Source organism: Symphalangus syndactylus, chromosome 19 (genome assembly GCF_028878055.3).
Source record: "Symphalangus syndactylus isolate Jambi chromosome 19, NHGRI_mSymSyn1-v2.1_pri, whole genome shotgun sequence".
Lineage (NCBI taxonomy): Eukaryota > Metazoa > Chordata > Mammalia > Primates > Hylobatidae > Symphalangus > Symphalangus syndactylus.
Window position 1 is genome coordinate 68818385 of NC_072434.2, and position 14902 is coordinate 68833286.

General features: G+C 50.8%; 1 protein-coding gene across 1 annotated transcript in view; it reads left to right on the forward strand.

The window, feature by feature from the left end:
* CAPN2 (calpain 2) overlaps positions 1-14902 on the forward strand; it is a 62365-nt gene that overhangs the window by 39294 nt on the left and 8169 nt on the right. The window contains exons 8-15 of the mRNA XM_055233807.2: positions 822-896; positions 1622-1782; positions 4141-4310; positions 6045-6056; positions 7946-8157; positions 10245-10281; positions 11128-11193; positions 13080-13137. Coding sequence (XP_055089782.1) covers positions 822-896; positions 1622-1782; positions 4141-4310; positions 6045-6056; positions 7946-8157; positions 10245-10281; positions 11128-11193; positions 13080-13137 — 791 coding nt within the window. The remainder of the gene's footprint in view (positions 1-821; positions 897-1621; positions 1783-4140; positions 4311-6044; positions 6057-7945; positions 8158-10244; positions 10282-11127; positions 11194-13079; positions 13138-14902) is intronic.

A 14902-nucleotide genomic window follows, 5' to 3' on the forward strand; every position in this document is an offset into this window, starting at 1 on the left:
CGAGCTGCTCCTGTGAAGTTCATTCCTGCCACTGCCTCCGGGTTCACCCCTTCCCCAGCTCAAATCCACCCTTCTATGGGGCTTTCAGGGAAAAAAATACACCCCACCTTGCCCCAGGCACTTCTATTCCAGGGATATGAACTTTGTACCAAAGACCAGAGAAACATCCCTCTGTTGATTTCCAGGGCTTACTGGTAGGTATGTTGAACCCTCAACTATTTGGGGTAGACACTTGTTTGTGCATCTGCTGTGGCAACCTCAGCCTACTTGCTCTGCCTCAGGTTGGAGAGGTGGGCAGTACAGAGGCCTGTGTGTAATTCCAGCCAAAGCTCAGGCAGTGGTTAGTTTACCCTGCGCACTGCCCCTGTGTACAGGGCCAGGTCCTTCTGCTCCGTGGACAGAGAGACACCTGCTGAGGCTTCCCAGGCCAGCTGCAGAGGCCAAGGCCAGACACTCTTTATCAGATCTTCAGTTGCCCCTAAAAGAGCTGCCAGGCCCATCTCAATTGGGCATCTGATCTGAGCTACTCCATCTCCCTCTAATGGACTGTGTTCATTTTCTGGACTCTTCCTTGCCACTGTCTTCCAGCACAACTCACCCACTCACTTTGCTCCCTGGTTTGCGTCTGTATAGTGTTCTATACTCTTTAAAGTGCTGTAAGAGTATTTAAATGCAGCTGTTAGCCAGATGTGGGCTACTTTCCCCCTTCCTGGAGCCTGAGCCCTCAGAGGTGAGAGCAGATGTCCCTCTTCCTCAACTCTGGGGACCTTTGGGGAGAAATCCTCATACACTAATGCCTCTGTCTTTACTTTGTTTTCCAGCTGCCCAAGTTGGAACACTATAGACCCAGAGGAGAGGGAAAGGCTGACCAGACGGCATGAAGATGGAGAATTCTGGTAAGATTAGTGGAGGCTTCAGGGAAAGCTCTGTCTGCCCCAATGTTCTTTACTAGAAAACTGCTAATAAGAAAGAGTGTCAGCCAAAGTGAGTTTACCATGTCGAGGACACGGGGGTGTGGGATCTTGGTTTTGTTATTTTAAGTTCACTATAAGAGCCTGAATAAAGAAATTTTTAAGCCCTTCAACAGTCCATCTTGACAATGGGGTTTATAAGCCAAGCAGCTTCACAAAAAGGCTAAGAGGAATTCCTCTGGTAACGTTCAGATCCCAGGAAACAAGGGAAAGATGGGGCCTTTCTCCCCCAGGTTCCGGAGACTCATCCCAGCCCCTTAAGAAACTGGTCCCTTAGTGAGCAGCAATGGACCCACATGTCTGTGTGTCTGTGCCACTCTAAAACCACCTGCACCCGGACACAACATGCTCTTTATCAAATGGGGCCCATATATTGTCACATTTGATGGGCACGGCTCCCATTTTTGCAGATGAGAGTTCTGAGCTTCAGAGAAGTTTAAGTCACCTGCTCAAAGTCACCCAGCTAGAAAGTTGCAGCGCCAGGACTGGAATCTGGGCCTTCTGATTCTGAGCCTGGTGCCCACCCACTCAGCTCTAATGAGTGGCTCTGCCTGGTTTTGGGTGGCTCCTGGTCTGGCGTTGGTGGAAAGTCAAGGCTTACCAGTGTGTCCTCTTATCACCTGCGATGGCTGTGTCTCTGCTTTTCCCAGGATGTCTTTCAGTGACTTCCTGAGGCACTATTCCCGCCTGGAGATCTGCAACCTGACCCCAGACACCCTCACCAGCGATACCTACAAGAAGTGGAAACTCACCAAAATGGATGGGAACTGGAGGCGGGGCTCCACCGCGGGAGGCTGCAGGAACTACCCAAGTAAGGGCTGTTGCAATGCGGGGCCACCAAAGGCCAAAGCTCCCCTTACCCCACCCTGTGTACCACACCTCAGCCTAGCAGCCCCAGGAGGCAGCTTCTGCTCACTGGAACCCTCTCTGTCTTCCTTCTCCCTGAGGCTTGCTCTCTTTCTCAATCCCTTACGTCCTGCCCTACCCAGGACAAACCCAACAGCCGCTATTTCTGTGATGTCCTCTCCAGGCCCTAGATTCCCTGGCACCCATCATGACCTTCAGCCACGACCTTCCGCCATGCTCACGGAAGCAGTGCTCAATCCCACTTCACGGCCATGAGCTACTCTGTGCATCCCACACCCAGGCAGCCGAGCCTGCAAGAGAACCTTGCCCCTGCACCCAGGGAGCCCTCCACATATCGGGCCCTGTTTGTTGTCCCATACTCAGTTCAATCAGCAAATGTTGACTGGGCCCTGCCCCAGATGGGGTGAAGATTTCTCCCCTGGTCCAGCCTTTGTTGAGCCCTTTGATTCTTCTGCCTTCATGGCTTAGTCCATCAGCAGTTGTCTGAACATGATGACATCTGCCAATCATGGGGCACACCTTCAGTGCTTGGAACTATCCTAAGTGTTTTGTACACAGGGTGAGGATCCATAATCTGAAAATGTGAAATCTGAAATGCTCCAAAATCCAAAACTTTTTGAGCCCCAACATGATGCCACAGGTGGAAAATTCCGCACTTGACCTCAGGTGACAGGTCGCAGTCAAAACGCAGTCAGAACTTTGTTTCATGCACAAAATTATTTTAAATATGCTATAGAATTACCTTCAGCCTATGTGTATAAATTATATATGAAACAGAAATGAGTTTTGTCTTTAGACTTGAGTTCCATCCCTAAGATATGTTATGTATATACAAATATTCCAGAATCCAAAAAAATCCAAAATAGGAAACACTTCTGGCCCCAAGAATTTCAGATAAGGGATATTCAGCCTGCATAACATTCTATCTAATCTTCCCAACAAACTTCTGAGGCAGGCACTTTCTTATCACCTCCATCTCTAAGATGAGGAAACCGAGGCTTGGAGAGGCTAGTGACTTGCCGAAGGCCACAGAGCGTGCTGGGATTTGAACCCAGGCCCCCTGACTGAGGAGTCACTGTGTAAGTACAATGGCAGCAGGTCATGGTCACATAGTGATTCTCTGTGACATATGAGGAAGCTGAGCCTCTAAGTAGCATACCAGGGCCACAGAGCAAGTAGTCAGACTGGAATTAGCTGGCCTACAGCTCTGGGGCTCTGACACCTTCACCTCAAGTATGCAGCCACCAAGTGGTAGTCCCAGAGGTGCTGGGAGGGCCCTCTGCCCCCCACAAAGGACCCCTCCTACCCACTAGATCAGGAGTCGGAAAACTGCCTCTAAAGGGTCAGATAGCAAATGTTTTTGGCTTTGTGGGCCACTCAGTCTCTTTAATAACTCTATCGCTATAACCCAAAGGCAGCCATACTTAAGCGAATGGCCGTGGCTATGTTTCAATAAAACGTTATTTACAAGAATAGGCGGCAGCCTGCGGGGCCATAGCTGCCAACCCCTACACAAGATGCTGCCTTTAATTTCACAGTTAGGGTTTTATCCCATTAGGTATGGAAAGGCAATTAGCATAATTCCCCTTAAACATGAATGAATCTTAAATTTTTTAAATAAACAGGTTTTGGAAGTAAAGAGGGCAGAAACGTCAGGAGCAGGGCAAGGGAATAGGCCTGAGAGGACAGGGGACGCAGAACAAGAAAGAGTCTGGAATTATACACAGGATGTTCTTGGCCTCCAGGCTCACCTGGGGGCGGAGACTGGCAAGTGCAGGGAGCAGATCCCGGAGTCCCCCAGGCCAGCCGAGCCCCACCCCAGACCCCCCATCAGAGCCCAGTGAAGAGAAGGTACCATGAGGGGAAGCCACAGCTCTAACCACCCCGCATTCCAGGGTGACAAACCAGTCCCCAAGACAAGCCAGCCTCGAGCCAGAGAGAGAACTGCTAGGGGAAGTTTCTAATGTAGGTTCCTGTTAGATTCAGACAAGTGCAGGTCATCCTCTCTCCACAGCTACTGTCCACCCGTCCCCAGCCTGACAAAGCCTGCAGTCTGCACCCCAACCCTGGTGTCTCCTGCCTCCTAGCCTCTCCCAACATCTCCTGCCGTCTCTGACCATCTTCTGCCATCCTCTGCCATCTCCCACCGTCTCCCACCATCTTCTGCCATACTCTGCCACCTCCCACCATCTCCCTTTATCTCCATCCCTCTCAGAAGCCTCCAAGCCTAAGACCAGGGCCACCCCCCAGCCCCATGCATTCCTGCTCAGGGCTGGGCACCTCTGCCCCCTTCTGGCTGCAGACACATTCTGGATGAACCCTCAGTACCTGATCAAGCTGGAGGAGGAGGATGAGGATGAGGAAGATGGGGAGAGCGGCTGCACCTTCCTGGTGGGGCTCATTCAGAAGCACCGACGGCGGCAGAGGAAAATGGGCGAGGACATGCACACCATCGGCTTCGGCATCTACGAGGTGCAGAGCGCAGGGGCTCCTGCCCTCCCTTCCCCCTGTGCTCATCTCAGCCCCTGTATGGATAGCTGACCCCAGAGGCAGAACTGGGGATGGGATCCCAGACAGGGAGCTTGGCCAAGGAAAAGCAAAACTACCAGCCTGGCCAGGCTCAGGAGTAGCCCCTGTAGGGAGGCCCCTGCAGTGGGTCTGGGTTGTGGGGCCTTCTAAGCCCTTCACGGGCCTCCCACAGGCAGCCTCTAGGGAGTTCCACTCTCAAATGGCCTCCACATCCCTTCTCACATCCTCCAGGCCTGGCATTCTGGTCAGCCCACCCATCTACAAAGAACAGAATATACTGGGCCACATCAGGCAATACTATGAGGGCAGGACTGAGTCCATGGGTGCAGCTGCTCAGAGCTCATCAAAAGCATTGGCCTGGATGGTGGAGAGCTTGGGGACGGGGGAACATTGGTCATGATGCTCCCCACAGGGCTCTGCTGGCTGGAGCCCACATCCCTACACAGACTCCTGCTGTCTGATGTTTTCCTTTCACTCTGAGCCACAGCCAGAGGACAGCCACATTGCAGCCTCCTCTCCACCCTCAGGCTGGGGCTGGGGCACTGAGAACTCACCCAACACGCTGGGCCCCTGGGCTCTCCCCACTCCCTTCTGCAGAACAAGAAAGAGCTTTCGTGGGCTGCAGGTAGCCGTGGGAGGAGAGGGATGCAAGGAAGGCTTTAGGGCACTGACTGGGGATGCATTTCGGTTTGATGGGCTGGAGCTGGCTCCTCCCGACTCCCAAAGCCCATCTCTTTTCTCTGACCCATGTCTGCTGAGGTCACCTCGGCAGCCTGAAAAATGGCCCTGGCGGGGACGTGTTTACACCATGGAAAGTGGCAAATACTACAAATCAGAGCTTCCACCCTCTCCCAAGAGCCAGTTTCCTGGCACACCTCTGGGAGAATCCAGATGAGGTGTCAGGAGAGGAGGCTCTGTGCTCACCACTGGCAATGTTGCCACCCATGGAACACTGACTTCTACCTGCTCACCCACCTGAGAAAGGGAGCTGGGCAAACACCATCAGTTGTAAAAATGCACATAGGCCCAAACCCCTCGGTCTCTGAAACAGGAGCTGAGGACTTCAGATCCAGAACAGAATCGCTCTAAGGAGAATGCAAATGGAATTGTGATACACAGCTTCCCTCCCACCACCTTATGGGCTTGGAAATGCAGCCATGGGCTTTCAGAGTTGGGAAGGACCTTGGGGATCACTGGGTCCTATTTTTGAGATAAGAAAACTGAGGCCAGAGAGGAGAGGGGACTTGCTCAAGGAAATGCAGACCGGACCACTGGACCTGGCTGACAGAGGCCGGCACTGCTGGCTCCTAGCCCCGAGTGTATTTCACCTCGCCTGCTGCCTCCTCCAACAGGGCCCGCCTGGCCCTCTTTCCCTGTGTGGGAGGCAGATATGGGCTTTGCCACCTTAGACAAGTCTCTTCACATCTCCATGCCTCAGATTTATGCTCTGCAAGTTAGGAACGGAGGTGAGGGCTTATCAACATGATTGCCGTGTCATAAGAGGATTTTCTTCAGTGTTGGAGAGGCTTTGAGTTCCTTGGAAAACAGTTACTCAGTTGACTTAGTTGATATCGCTAATGCTACAGAGAAAATGAGGCAGCAAAAGAGAAGAGCACAGAGATGCATTTTCTCACACTGCTTTTCCGGCATCTGAATTGTGTCTCCTTTATTTTGCAGGTTCCGGAGGAGGTACGTCTGGCCCGTGTCCCGGGGTGCTCAGGTCACCAAAAAAGCAAGAGGCTTAGACTGCCGGAGCTGAGGAGCGTCGTGAAGCCGGGGCCGGGGCTGGTGGCTGTGAAGGATGAGTCCTGGCCACCCCTGGGCCCTGCTGAAGTTGCCCAGGCTCTAGATCCCACTAGTCTAAGCTCTGGGCAAGATTTCTGGAAAGTCTTTGTGGGACCCGCTGCCTCCCTGTGACCTGGCAGAGCCCATATAGGGTTTGGTTCCGGGCAGAAAATCCATGATCCTGAGACTGTAGGAGGCTTTTCACAGAGTCCTGTGTCACTCTTAGGAGCAGACTGAGTCAGGGAAAAGGTGAACCCTGCAGACTGTCCTAGAAGACAACGCAGGAGCACAGAGGAGACCAGGACCCAGTTCCCAGGCTGTGTGACCTTGGACACGTTACAGCTCCTCTCTGCATTTCAGGGGTTTTTTTGTTTTGTTTTTTGGTTTTTGTTTTGTTTTTTTGTCTCGCTCTTTCACCCAGGATGAAGTGCAGTGGCGTGATCTCGCCTCACTGCAACCTCTACCTCCTGGGTTCAAGTGATTCTTCTGCCTCAGCCTCCCAAGTAGCTGGGACTACAGGCATGCACCAGGACGCCGGGCTAATTTTTGTATTTTTAGTAGAGATGGGGTTTCACCATGTTGGCCAGGCTGGTCTTGAACCCCTGACCTCGGGTGATCCACCCCCTTCAACCTCCCAAAGTGCTGGGATTACAGGCATGAGCCACGGTGCCTGGCTGCATTTCAGTTTATTTTTCAGTAACACTGGTCAACCATCCACCTCACTACACTACCGTGGAATGACTTAAATTTTGCGAAAGCATTTGGGCCCACAGTCACCGCTGGCTAAAGCAGATGGGATAACTGGTAGCTGTTTGACTTCCAAGGTCACGATTATTAAAGTAGACACACGGGGCACTTTGACCCACCTGTAGTACATTTCTTTCACAGCAAGGCAGTGCAACTGGTAGCACATCGGGCTCTTTTGGATGCTGCTGCAGCCTTGGTCTGGTGGATCATGCTTGGTTTAGAAGCTGGGTTGTCTTTTTCCCTGCCCCCAGTCCTGTCTTTGCTTTTATTAGTGCGTCATACACCACGTAGAACCGAGCCAGGTCCCTGCCATGTGGACGCTGTTCCTGCCTGAGAGTCTCTTAGAGGAAGGCTGGGAACACTGTGTGGAAAGACTGGGCAGCTCTGCAGGCAGAGCTGAATGGATATGAAACCCCCTGTGGGCATGTGCTTCCGAGTTCCTCAGCAGGCATTTGTGTTTTTTGATAGAAAGTTTGCCATTTTTTTTTTTTTTTTTTTTTTAAGACAAGGTCTCATTCTGTCACTCAGGCTAGACTACAGTGGTGTGATCATAGCTCACTGCCGTCCTTGAACTCTCAGACTCACATGAGCCTCCTACCTCAGCCTGCTGAGTAGCTGAGACTACAGGCGCATGCTGCCACCCCTGGCTAATATTTTTATTTTTTGCAGAGACAGGGGTCTCACTACATTGCCCAGGCTGGTCTCAAACTCCTGGCCTCAAGCAATCCTCTCACAGCCTCCCAAAGTGCTGGGATTACAGGCGTGAGCCACTGCACCTAACAAAAGTTTGCTTTTTATCTAAAATGACCCAGGCATTGTCACTGTACTGCTATTTTTTTTTTTAATGTTGTTGTTGTTGTTATATAGATGAGGGTTTCCTGTGTTGCCCAGGCTGGTCTCCGACACCTGGCCTCCCCTCCTTATACACCAGGACAGCAGGACTGAGCCACCACACTACCCAGCTGCTTTTATCTCAATGAATGAAAATGACATTTGCCTGGAGGCTTCCCCTCATCTACCCCCATGTTTCTCTATTTATTCCTCAGTTAAGTGGGCAGACCAACATCCACCTCAGCAAAAACTTCTTCCTGACAAATCGCGCCAGGGAGCGCTCAGACACCTTCATCAACCTCCGGGAGGTGCTCAACCGCTTCAAGCTGCCGCCAGGGGAGTACATTCTCGTGCCTTCCACCTTCGAACCCAACAAGGATGGGGACTTCTGCATCCGGGTCTTTTCTGAAAAGAAAGCTGACTACCAGTAGGTGGTTTGGTCCCTTCCTCTCCCCACCCTTCCCTGTCCCTACCCGCTGGTCTGTTCCTCGGTCCCTAGAGAGCTCTTTCATCCCCTGAATGTCAGTTACTTTTTCTGTAGCACCTGCCCGCCTCGAAGGACTAGTGTGGGGATTTGATGGATTGAGGAAGTTTTAGTGTTACAGTAAGGTAAACAATGGAAAAAGCCACTGTGGATATTTTTGGTTGGAAAGGGTTGGCTGTACAGTGAATTGCAGGGTCTAATTTCATAAGTGTGTCTCTGAATTCTGAAGTTGGTACTTTAATGTTAAACTACGAATCCAGTCTTGTCATTTGAAGAAAGCTGAGCAGTGCTGGTGTAATCCTTGCTTTTCCAGGCCACCTGGCCTAGCAGAACCACCAAGGGTGTAAGGTGGGAACCACCTCAACGGTTCCCACCTCCAGAACCTCTCCCTGTTATAGTCATGATGTCGCCAGCTCCCTCTCCCCTTCCTCATGGGATCCCACATGTTTGGGAACCCTTTGTGGCTGACATCACCATTTCCTGCCACTGTCCAGGTGGCCTCAATTCACAATGGCTTCTGCCACTTTGACTTCTGCCTCAACCATGTATGTTCAGCTGGGCGCTTGATTGGCAAAGGCAGAATCTACCTTGGGTGATTTAAGCTAAAGGGAATTCATCAAAAGGCCACTGGAGACTCCAGAACTGATGGGAGGTAGGGGGTCAGGCTAGGAAGAACAGGAGCCAAGGATGTGTTGGAGGACCAGGGTGTGAGATGACCCTTCGGACCCTGGGTCATGCGCTCAGGTCTAAAGGTCTCATGGAGTGTGTCTGAGGTGCTCAGCTTGGGTCAGCCACCTGGCCTGCTGGTTCCTGTAGAGGAAGAGCCGATGGGAGGTAGAGGCAGGGAACTGCCCTTGCCCCAAGATAATGCATGATGCAGAAATAATTTCCCATGGCGAAGGGAGACAAAGCAATGCCAGGCAGCTGCATACCAATGAATGCCACCAAAGCACAGCTGTAGCCCGCCTGCCACCGACAGGCTCTCTTCATTTGCTAAAGCCTACCACGGGGGAAGGGACCTTTCCTCTCAGCTCTGAGGATGCTTAGAGGAAGCCTGGTGTGTTCAGCTTAGTCCTCAATGGCAAGAAAATAGGAGCATGACCTGGTGGCATTTAGAATGACACTGTCCTTTGTCAAACCCACTACTCTCCCTGCCAGTCACACGACTCCCTTCCCAGTCTCCCAGGGAAGCCTCAACCCATCAACTCTCTCCAGGGTGAGCTCCCTACCCCAACAGGACACCCCACCTCTCAAAGCTTTCTGACTTCCTTGTCCCAAGATGTTAATCCTTCTGCTCCAGATTCCAATGATCAGCACCAAGAGGTCCCCTTTTCCTTCCGCCAGGCATTGGCCCTGCAGATAGGACTCTTGGTCACTTAGTTAAAATTGCAGTGGCCCAGGGAAGACCCTCCTGAGCTTGATTACCCTCACTATGGAGCAGAAGGACCTGGCCCTGGACACAGGGGCGGTGCACAGGATAAACTAACCACTGCCTGACCTGAGCTTTGGCTGAAACGACACACAGGCCTCCGCGCTGCCCACCTCTCCAACCTGAGGCAGAACAAGTAGGCGATGATTTGCACTGCATGATTCTCAGTGTGAAAGTCTACGCTGGTAAAGGATGTTTCAAGTGGAATTTAGAAGCTATTCCTTAAGGCTAGGACCAACACCACACTACACGCGAAGGCTGTCCTATTTGATAAAGATCAAAAACTAGCAAACAAAAATCTCCAGCTGTCCATGTTGCTTTGGTCATGACTCTTCCTTCAGATCACTTCTGCCTTTATTTTTGCTGTTTAGGGGATGTGTTATCACAGAAACTTGGAATGCAGAGAAATTTTTGCTCTTTAGGGGAGGTGTTATCACAGAAATTTGGAATACAAAGACCTCCCCCCACGGCAGCCCTGCCCCACCCCACGTGCCCCCTGCTGGATTTAGCACTGCACTTCCATTTTAGCAGTGATTTCTGCAACACTTCCTTTTTGCCCTCACCTGCCTTCCAGTAACACATAATTTCCTTCTATTTCCAGAGCTGTCGATGATGAAATCGAGGCCAATCTTGAAGAGGTATTTGTAACTCTTTGAATTTCACCCACTCTGTGGGAGCAAAAAAAAACTCCAAGAGTTTTTGGACTTCAAGAACAAAGCCTGAAACTAAGGATAAAGCCGGGTACTGGGAATCCAAGAGTCGACTACCTGCATCAGCTCTGGCCTCTGTGCTGGGGGCATGGGCCAGTCCCTTGCCTATTGGGCTGTGTAGCCACTGTCAAAATCCATCCACAACATTCCAGCTAGTCTTTATGCTCCCGAGTCCCCACTAGAATAGATCCTAAAAGGCCATTTTAATTGGATGCTAGAGAAGATACCTCTGTGAGAAATTAGAATATTAGGCCAGGTGCGGTGGCTCACACCTGTAATCCCAGCACTTTGGGGGGCCGAGGCAGGCAGATCACGAGGTCAGGAGATCGAGACCATCCTGGCTAACACGGTGAAACCCCGTCTTTACTAAAAATACAAAAAATTAGCCGGGCGTGGTGGCAGGTGCCTGTAATCCCAGCTACTTGGGAGGCTGAGGCAGGAGAATGGCGTGAACCCAGGAGGCGGAGCTTGCAGTGAGCCGAGATTGCACCACTGCACTCCAGACTGGGTGACAGTGCGAGACTCCGTCTCAAAAAAAATTAGAATATTACTCCTTCCCACATAATTTACATTCCCTCTTGTGTTTTAATTAGAAAAAAAAGTTTATATTAATTCTTCACACTATACCTGATCTTAACCCAAATCACCATAGAATTCGGGCCCCAGGGAGAGGTAGAGAAGGGGAGTGGGAGGCGGCTGCCATGGAAGGGCGGGAAGACACTTGCTGTCATGCCTTGCTCTGATGCATTCTCATGTCTCTGCCTCACCTTCCAGTTCGACATCAGCGAGGATGACATTGACGATGGATTCAGGAGACTGTTTGCCCAGTTGGCAGGAGAGGTAAATATTCCCAAAAATGATGTTATGCACTCTGGTTGATGCAAAGGAAGAGACAGTGTGTGTCCCCAAGGAGACTTTAGTTTAACGGGGAGAGGAAACAAACTGAACAAAAGCAAAGAGAAATAGCAAATGGCAGTCGGGTTCCAGCTCAGCCCTCTTGCGTATGTCCTCCCTGAGACCTCCGCGTGCTGCTGGGGGCTTCCATTTGCATGGTCAGCCCTGACTCTGTGTTCCTCCTTCCTTAGGATTCCTGGGCTCACATTGTGACTGTTATTTTCTCTGTTCTACACCAGTTGAGGCATGAAACTTGGCCCCTCATCCTTGATTTCCACAAAGGATTTGGGGAGGTGGAAGTGTTTCAAGTCTCAAGAATGCAGGCAACCTGCAACAGAGTATTTGAATTAGGCTTCTCTGTTCTCTTTTTTCTTTTTTTCTTTTTAGAGACAGGGTCTCTCTCTGTCACCTGGGCTGGAGTGCAGTGGCGTGATCATAGCTCACTGCAGCCTCCACTTCCTGGGCTCAAGAGATCCTGCCACCTTAGTCTCCCAGGTAGCTGGGACTATAGGTTTACACCACCATGTCTAGCTAATTTTTATTTGATTTTTATTTTTGTAGAGACGGGGTCTTGCCATGTTGCCCAGGCTGCTCTGAAACTCCTGGGCTCAACAACCTCCAACCTTGGCCTGCCAAAGTGTTGGGATTACAGACGCATACCACCATGCCCAGCTACTTTTTTAAATTTTTTAGAGACAGGGTCTCACTGTGTTGTCCAGGCTGGTCTTAAACCCCTGAGCTCAAGCAGTCCTCCCACCTCAGCCTCCCAAAGTGCTGGAATTACAGGTGTGAGCCACCATACCTGGCCGCTTCCCTGTTCTTAAAAAAAATCCCTCAGCCATTTAGTCCCATCACAAAGTTATTTAGCCCTCTTTCTTCCCAACAACTCCAAATAAAAAAGTCCTGTTTCTTCACTATGTGGAGGAACTTTGCAATCATTGAGCTCATCTGGGCCTCCCTTCACTGACCTAAAGACCCATCAAAGTACTCAGCCAGGCATCATCTGCTGTACGCCTCCACCGGCCTCTCACCCTCTGCTCCCTCCTAGATTCCCAAGGAAAGGGGCCATGAGAGTCTTCTTTCCCCACTGATTGAATCCCATACATACACACCCCAAAAGGCAAAAATGACTGCACTCAATCTTGGTTTAAACAAAGGAGTTTATCCATGAGTTACACAAATACGTATAAGTGGATAGAGACATCTGAGCCCATGAGGGGCCCTGGCATGATGGGCATAGAGGAGGGCCGGCTGAGTCTTGGAGGCAGCTGGTTTTCGCCAGTTTTACAGGAAGTCTGAGCTTTGAGTTTTAAAGAATGAAGAAGACATGCCAGATAAGAGGAATGGTATAAGAGAATTAAGTTAAGAAAGACCACAAACATGGGTAGAGGGGAGTATTTATTATTTATATTCTCTACAGCAAAGAAATGGTGAATGAACTCTCCCTACTGCATCTGTACATTAAAACACCGTATCTAGGCCGGGCACAGTGGCTCACACCTGTAATCCCAGCACTTTGGGAGGCTGAGACTGGAGGATCGTTTGAGCCTAGGAGTTTGAGGTTTCAATGAGCTAGGATCATACCACTGCAGTCCAGCCCAGCCTGGGTGTTCTAAAAAGAACCAAACCAAAAACACTGTATCTAAAAGCCAGAATGGGGCAGTACTACTCAAAGTGTGGTCTGGGGACAGAAGGCTCAACATGGCCTGGGGGCTTGTTAGAAATGCACATTCATGGACCGCACCGAGGCCTACCTAATGCACTGGTAGTGCCCTGTGCTCATCCAGCTCCCATGGGGGGCCAATAACTATGCTCTGTTTATGTGTCCACAGGATGCAGAGATCTCTGCCTTTGAGCTGCAGACCATCCTGAGAAGGGTTCTAGCAAAGCGTGAGTATCCCCTCATTGCAAAACCTTATCCTGCTCTTTCCCCTGTGGATGGGAGGGAACATGGAAATCTTTCCCCCTCCATGTCTGGCTGCTGTGACTAAACCACCACCCTCCATCCCCTCTAAGAAGTGGATGAAGGATTTGTATGATGTGATAAAAAAGAACAAGTGTTCGTAGCATCCACAGATCAAAGATCAAATCCAGGTTTCCACTACATACTAGCTTTGTGTGATCTATTTTTTTAATTTATTTTATTTTATTTTTGAGACAGAGTCTCGCTCTGTCGCCCAGGCTGGAGTAAAGTGGCGCAATCTCAGCTCACTGCAATCTCTACCTCCCAAATTCAAGTGATTGTCCTGCCTCAGCCTCCCAAGTAGCTGGAATCACAGGCAAATGCCACCACAGCCAGCTGACTTTTGTATTTTTAGTAAAGACAGGGTTTCACCATGATGGCCAGGCTGGTCTTGAACTCCTGACCTCAAGTGATCCACCCGCCTTGGCCTCCCAAAGTGCTGGGACTACAGGCATGCACTACCACATCCAGCTAATTTTTGTATTTTCCTAGAGACGGGGTTTCTCCATGTTGGCCAGGCTGGTCTTGAACTCCTGGCCTCAAGTGATCTGCCCCCCTCGGCCTCCCAAAGTGCTGGGATTACAGGTGTGAGCCATCGCACCCGGCCACATGTTGTAACTAACTATTTTTTAAGCAAAAAAATGTCAGAGGATTGATTGTTCAACCCCCTACTGTGGATCACCAGCAGGGAGGAGGGGGAAACACAACACAGGACATTTTTCCCCTCAAATTATCAAAAGAATCACACTGCATTTGGTAAGAGAGCAACCGGCAATCCAGGAAGCAGAGTTTTGAACATATCAGAAGTTAGGAATCTGCATCAGAGACAAATGCAGTCATGGTCATTTGCTGCATACCAGCCCTAGGGATCATCCTGAGAAGCCTCATGGACTTCAAGGGACATCATTCCCTCTGACAAGATGGCCTCTAGCTTAACTCCATGAGATAAAATAAATCTGCCTTTCAGAGCCAAAGAAGAGTCCAGGGCCAGCTGGGTCTTCCCTCCCAGTGTGAACCAAGAGGGCTGGGCCGGCCAGGTTACAGTCAGTCCGGTGCAGGGCCTCCCCAGAGGGGACCCAGTCTGCACCCGCCCTCCTCTAATTTTCAGGGATGGCGAGAAGATTGTGTTTACCCTGGAGGCCACCAGGCACAAGTGAGGTCACAGAGCTCTTCAGATATGCAGTCCTCATGAGCTGAGGAGACTAAAGCCTCATTGTTTCTGCACAGATGGAGGGTGGGGCTGGGAGGTAGGGAAGAAGCGGGCCTTGCCTGGATTCAGCTCGCTCCTTGCTGGGGGAGCAGCATTCGCTCCACACGTGCCTCTGAGCTTAGTACCCTACCCCTAGCTGCCTGCTGACTCCAGCCTTCTGGAGGGCTCCACACCAGAGTGCATGCACAGCTGCTGGGCCAGAGCCTTATGACCATCTAAGAAGGAGTCGGTGCCCAGAGTGGCAGCTTTGAGGCAGGTCAGGCTCTAACCTCTTTCAAGGACATAACAAAAAGGCTGGGCTTTTCGTGAAGTCTGTGGGGAGCCAGATTCACATTGGTGACTAGGATCTCATGCCACCTGCCAAACACCAAGTGAATAGGACTCACTCAGTGCAGCACAGTAGCTCATGGATAGATCCCAGGTCTTCAGGTTTCTCAGTCAGCTGGGGGGACACAGTCCATAAATGTCTGCAGATGGACAGT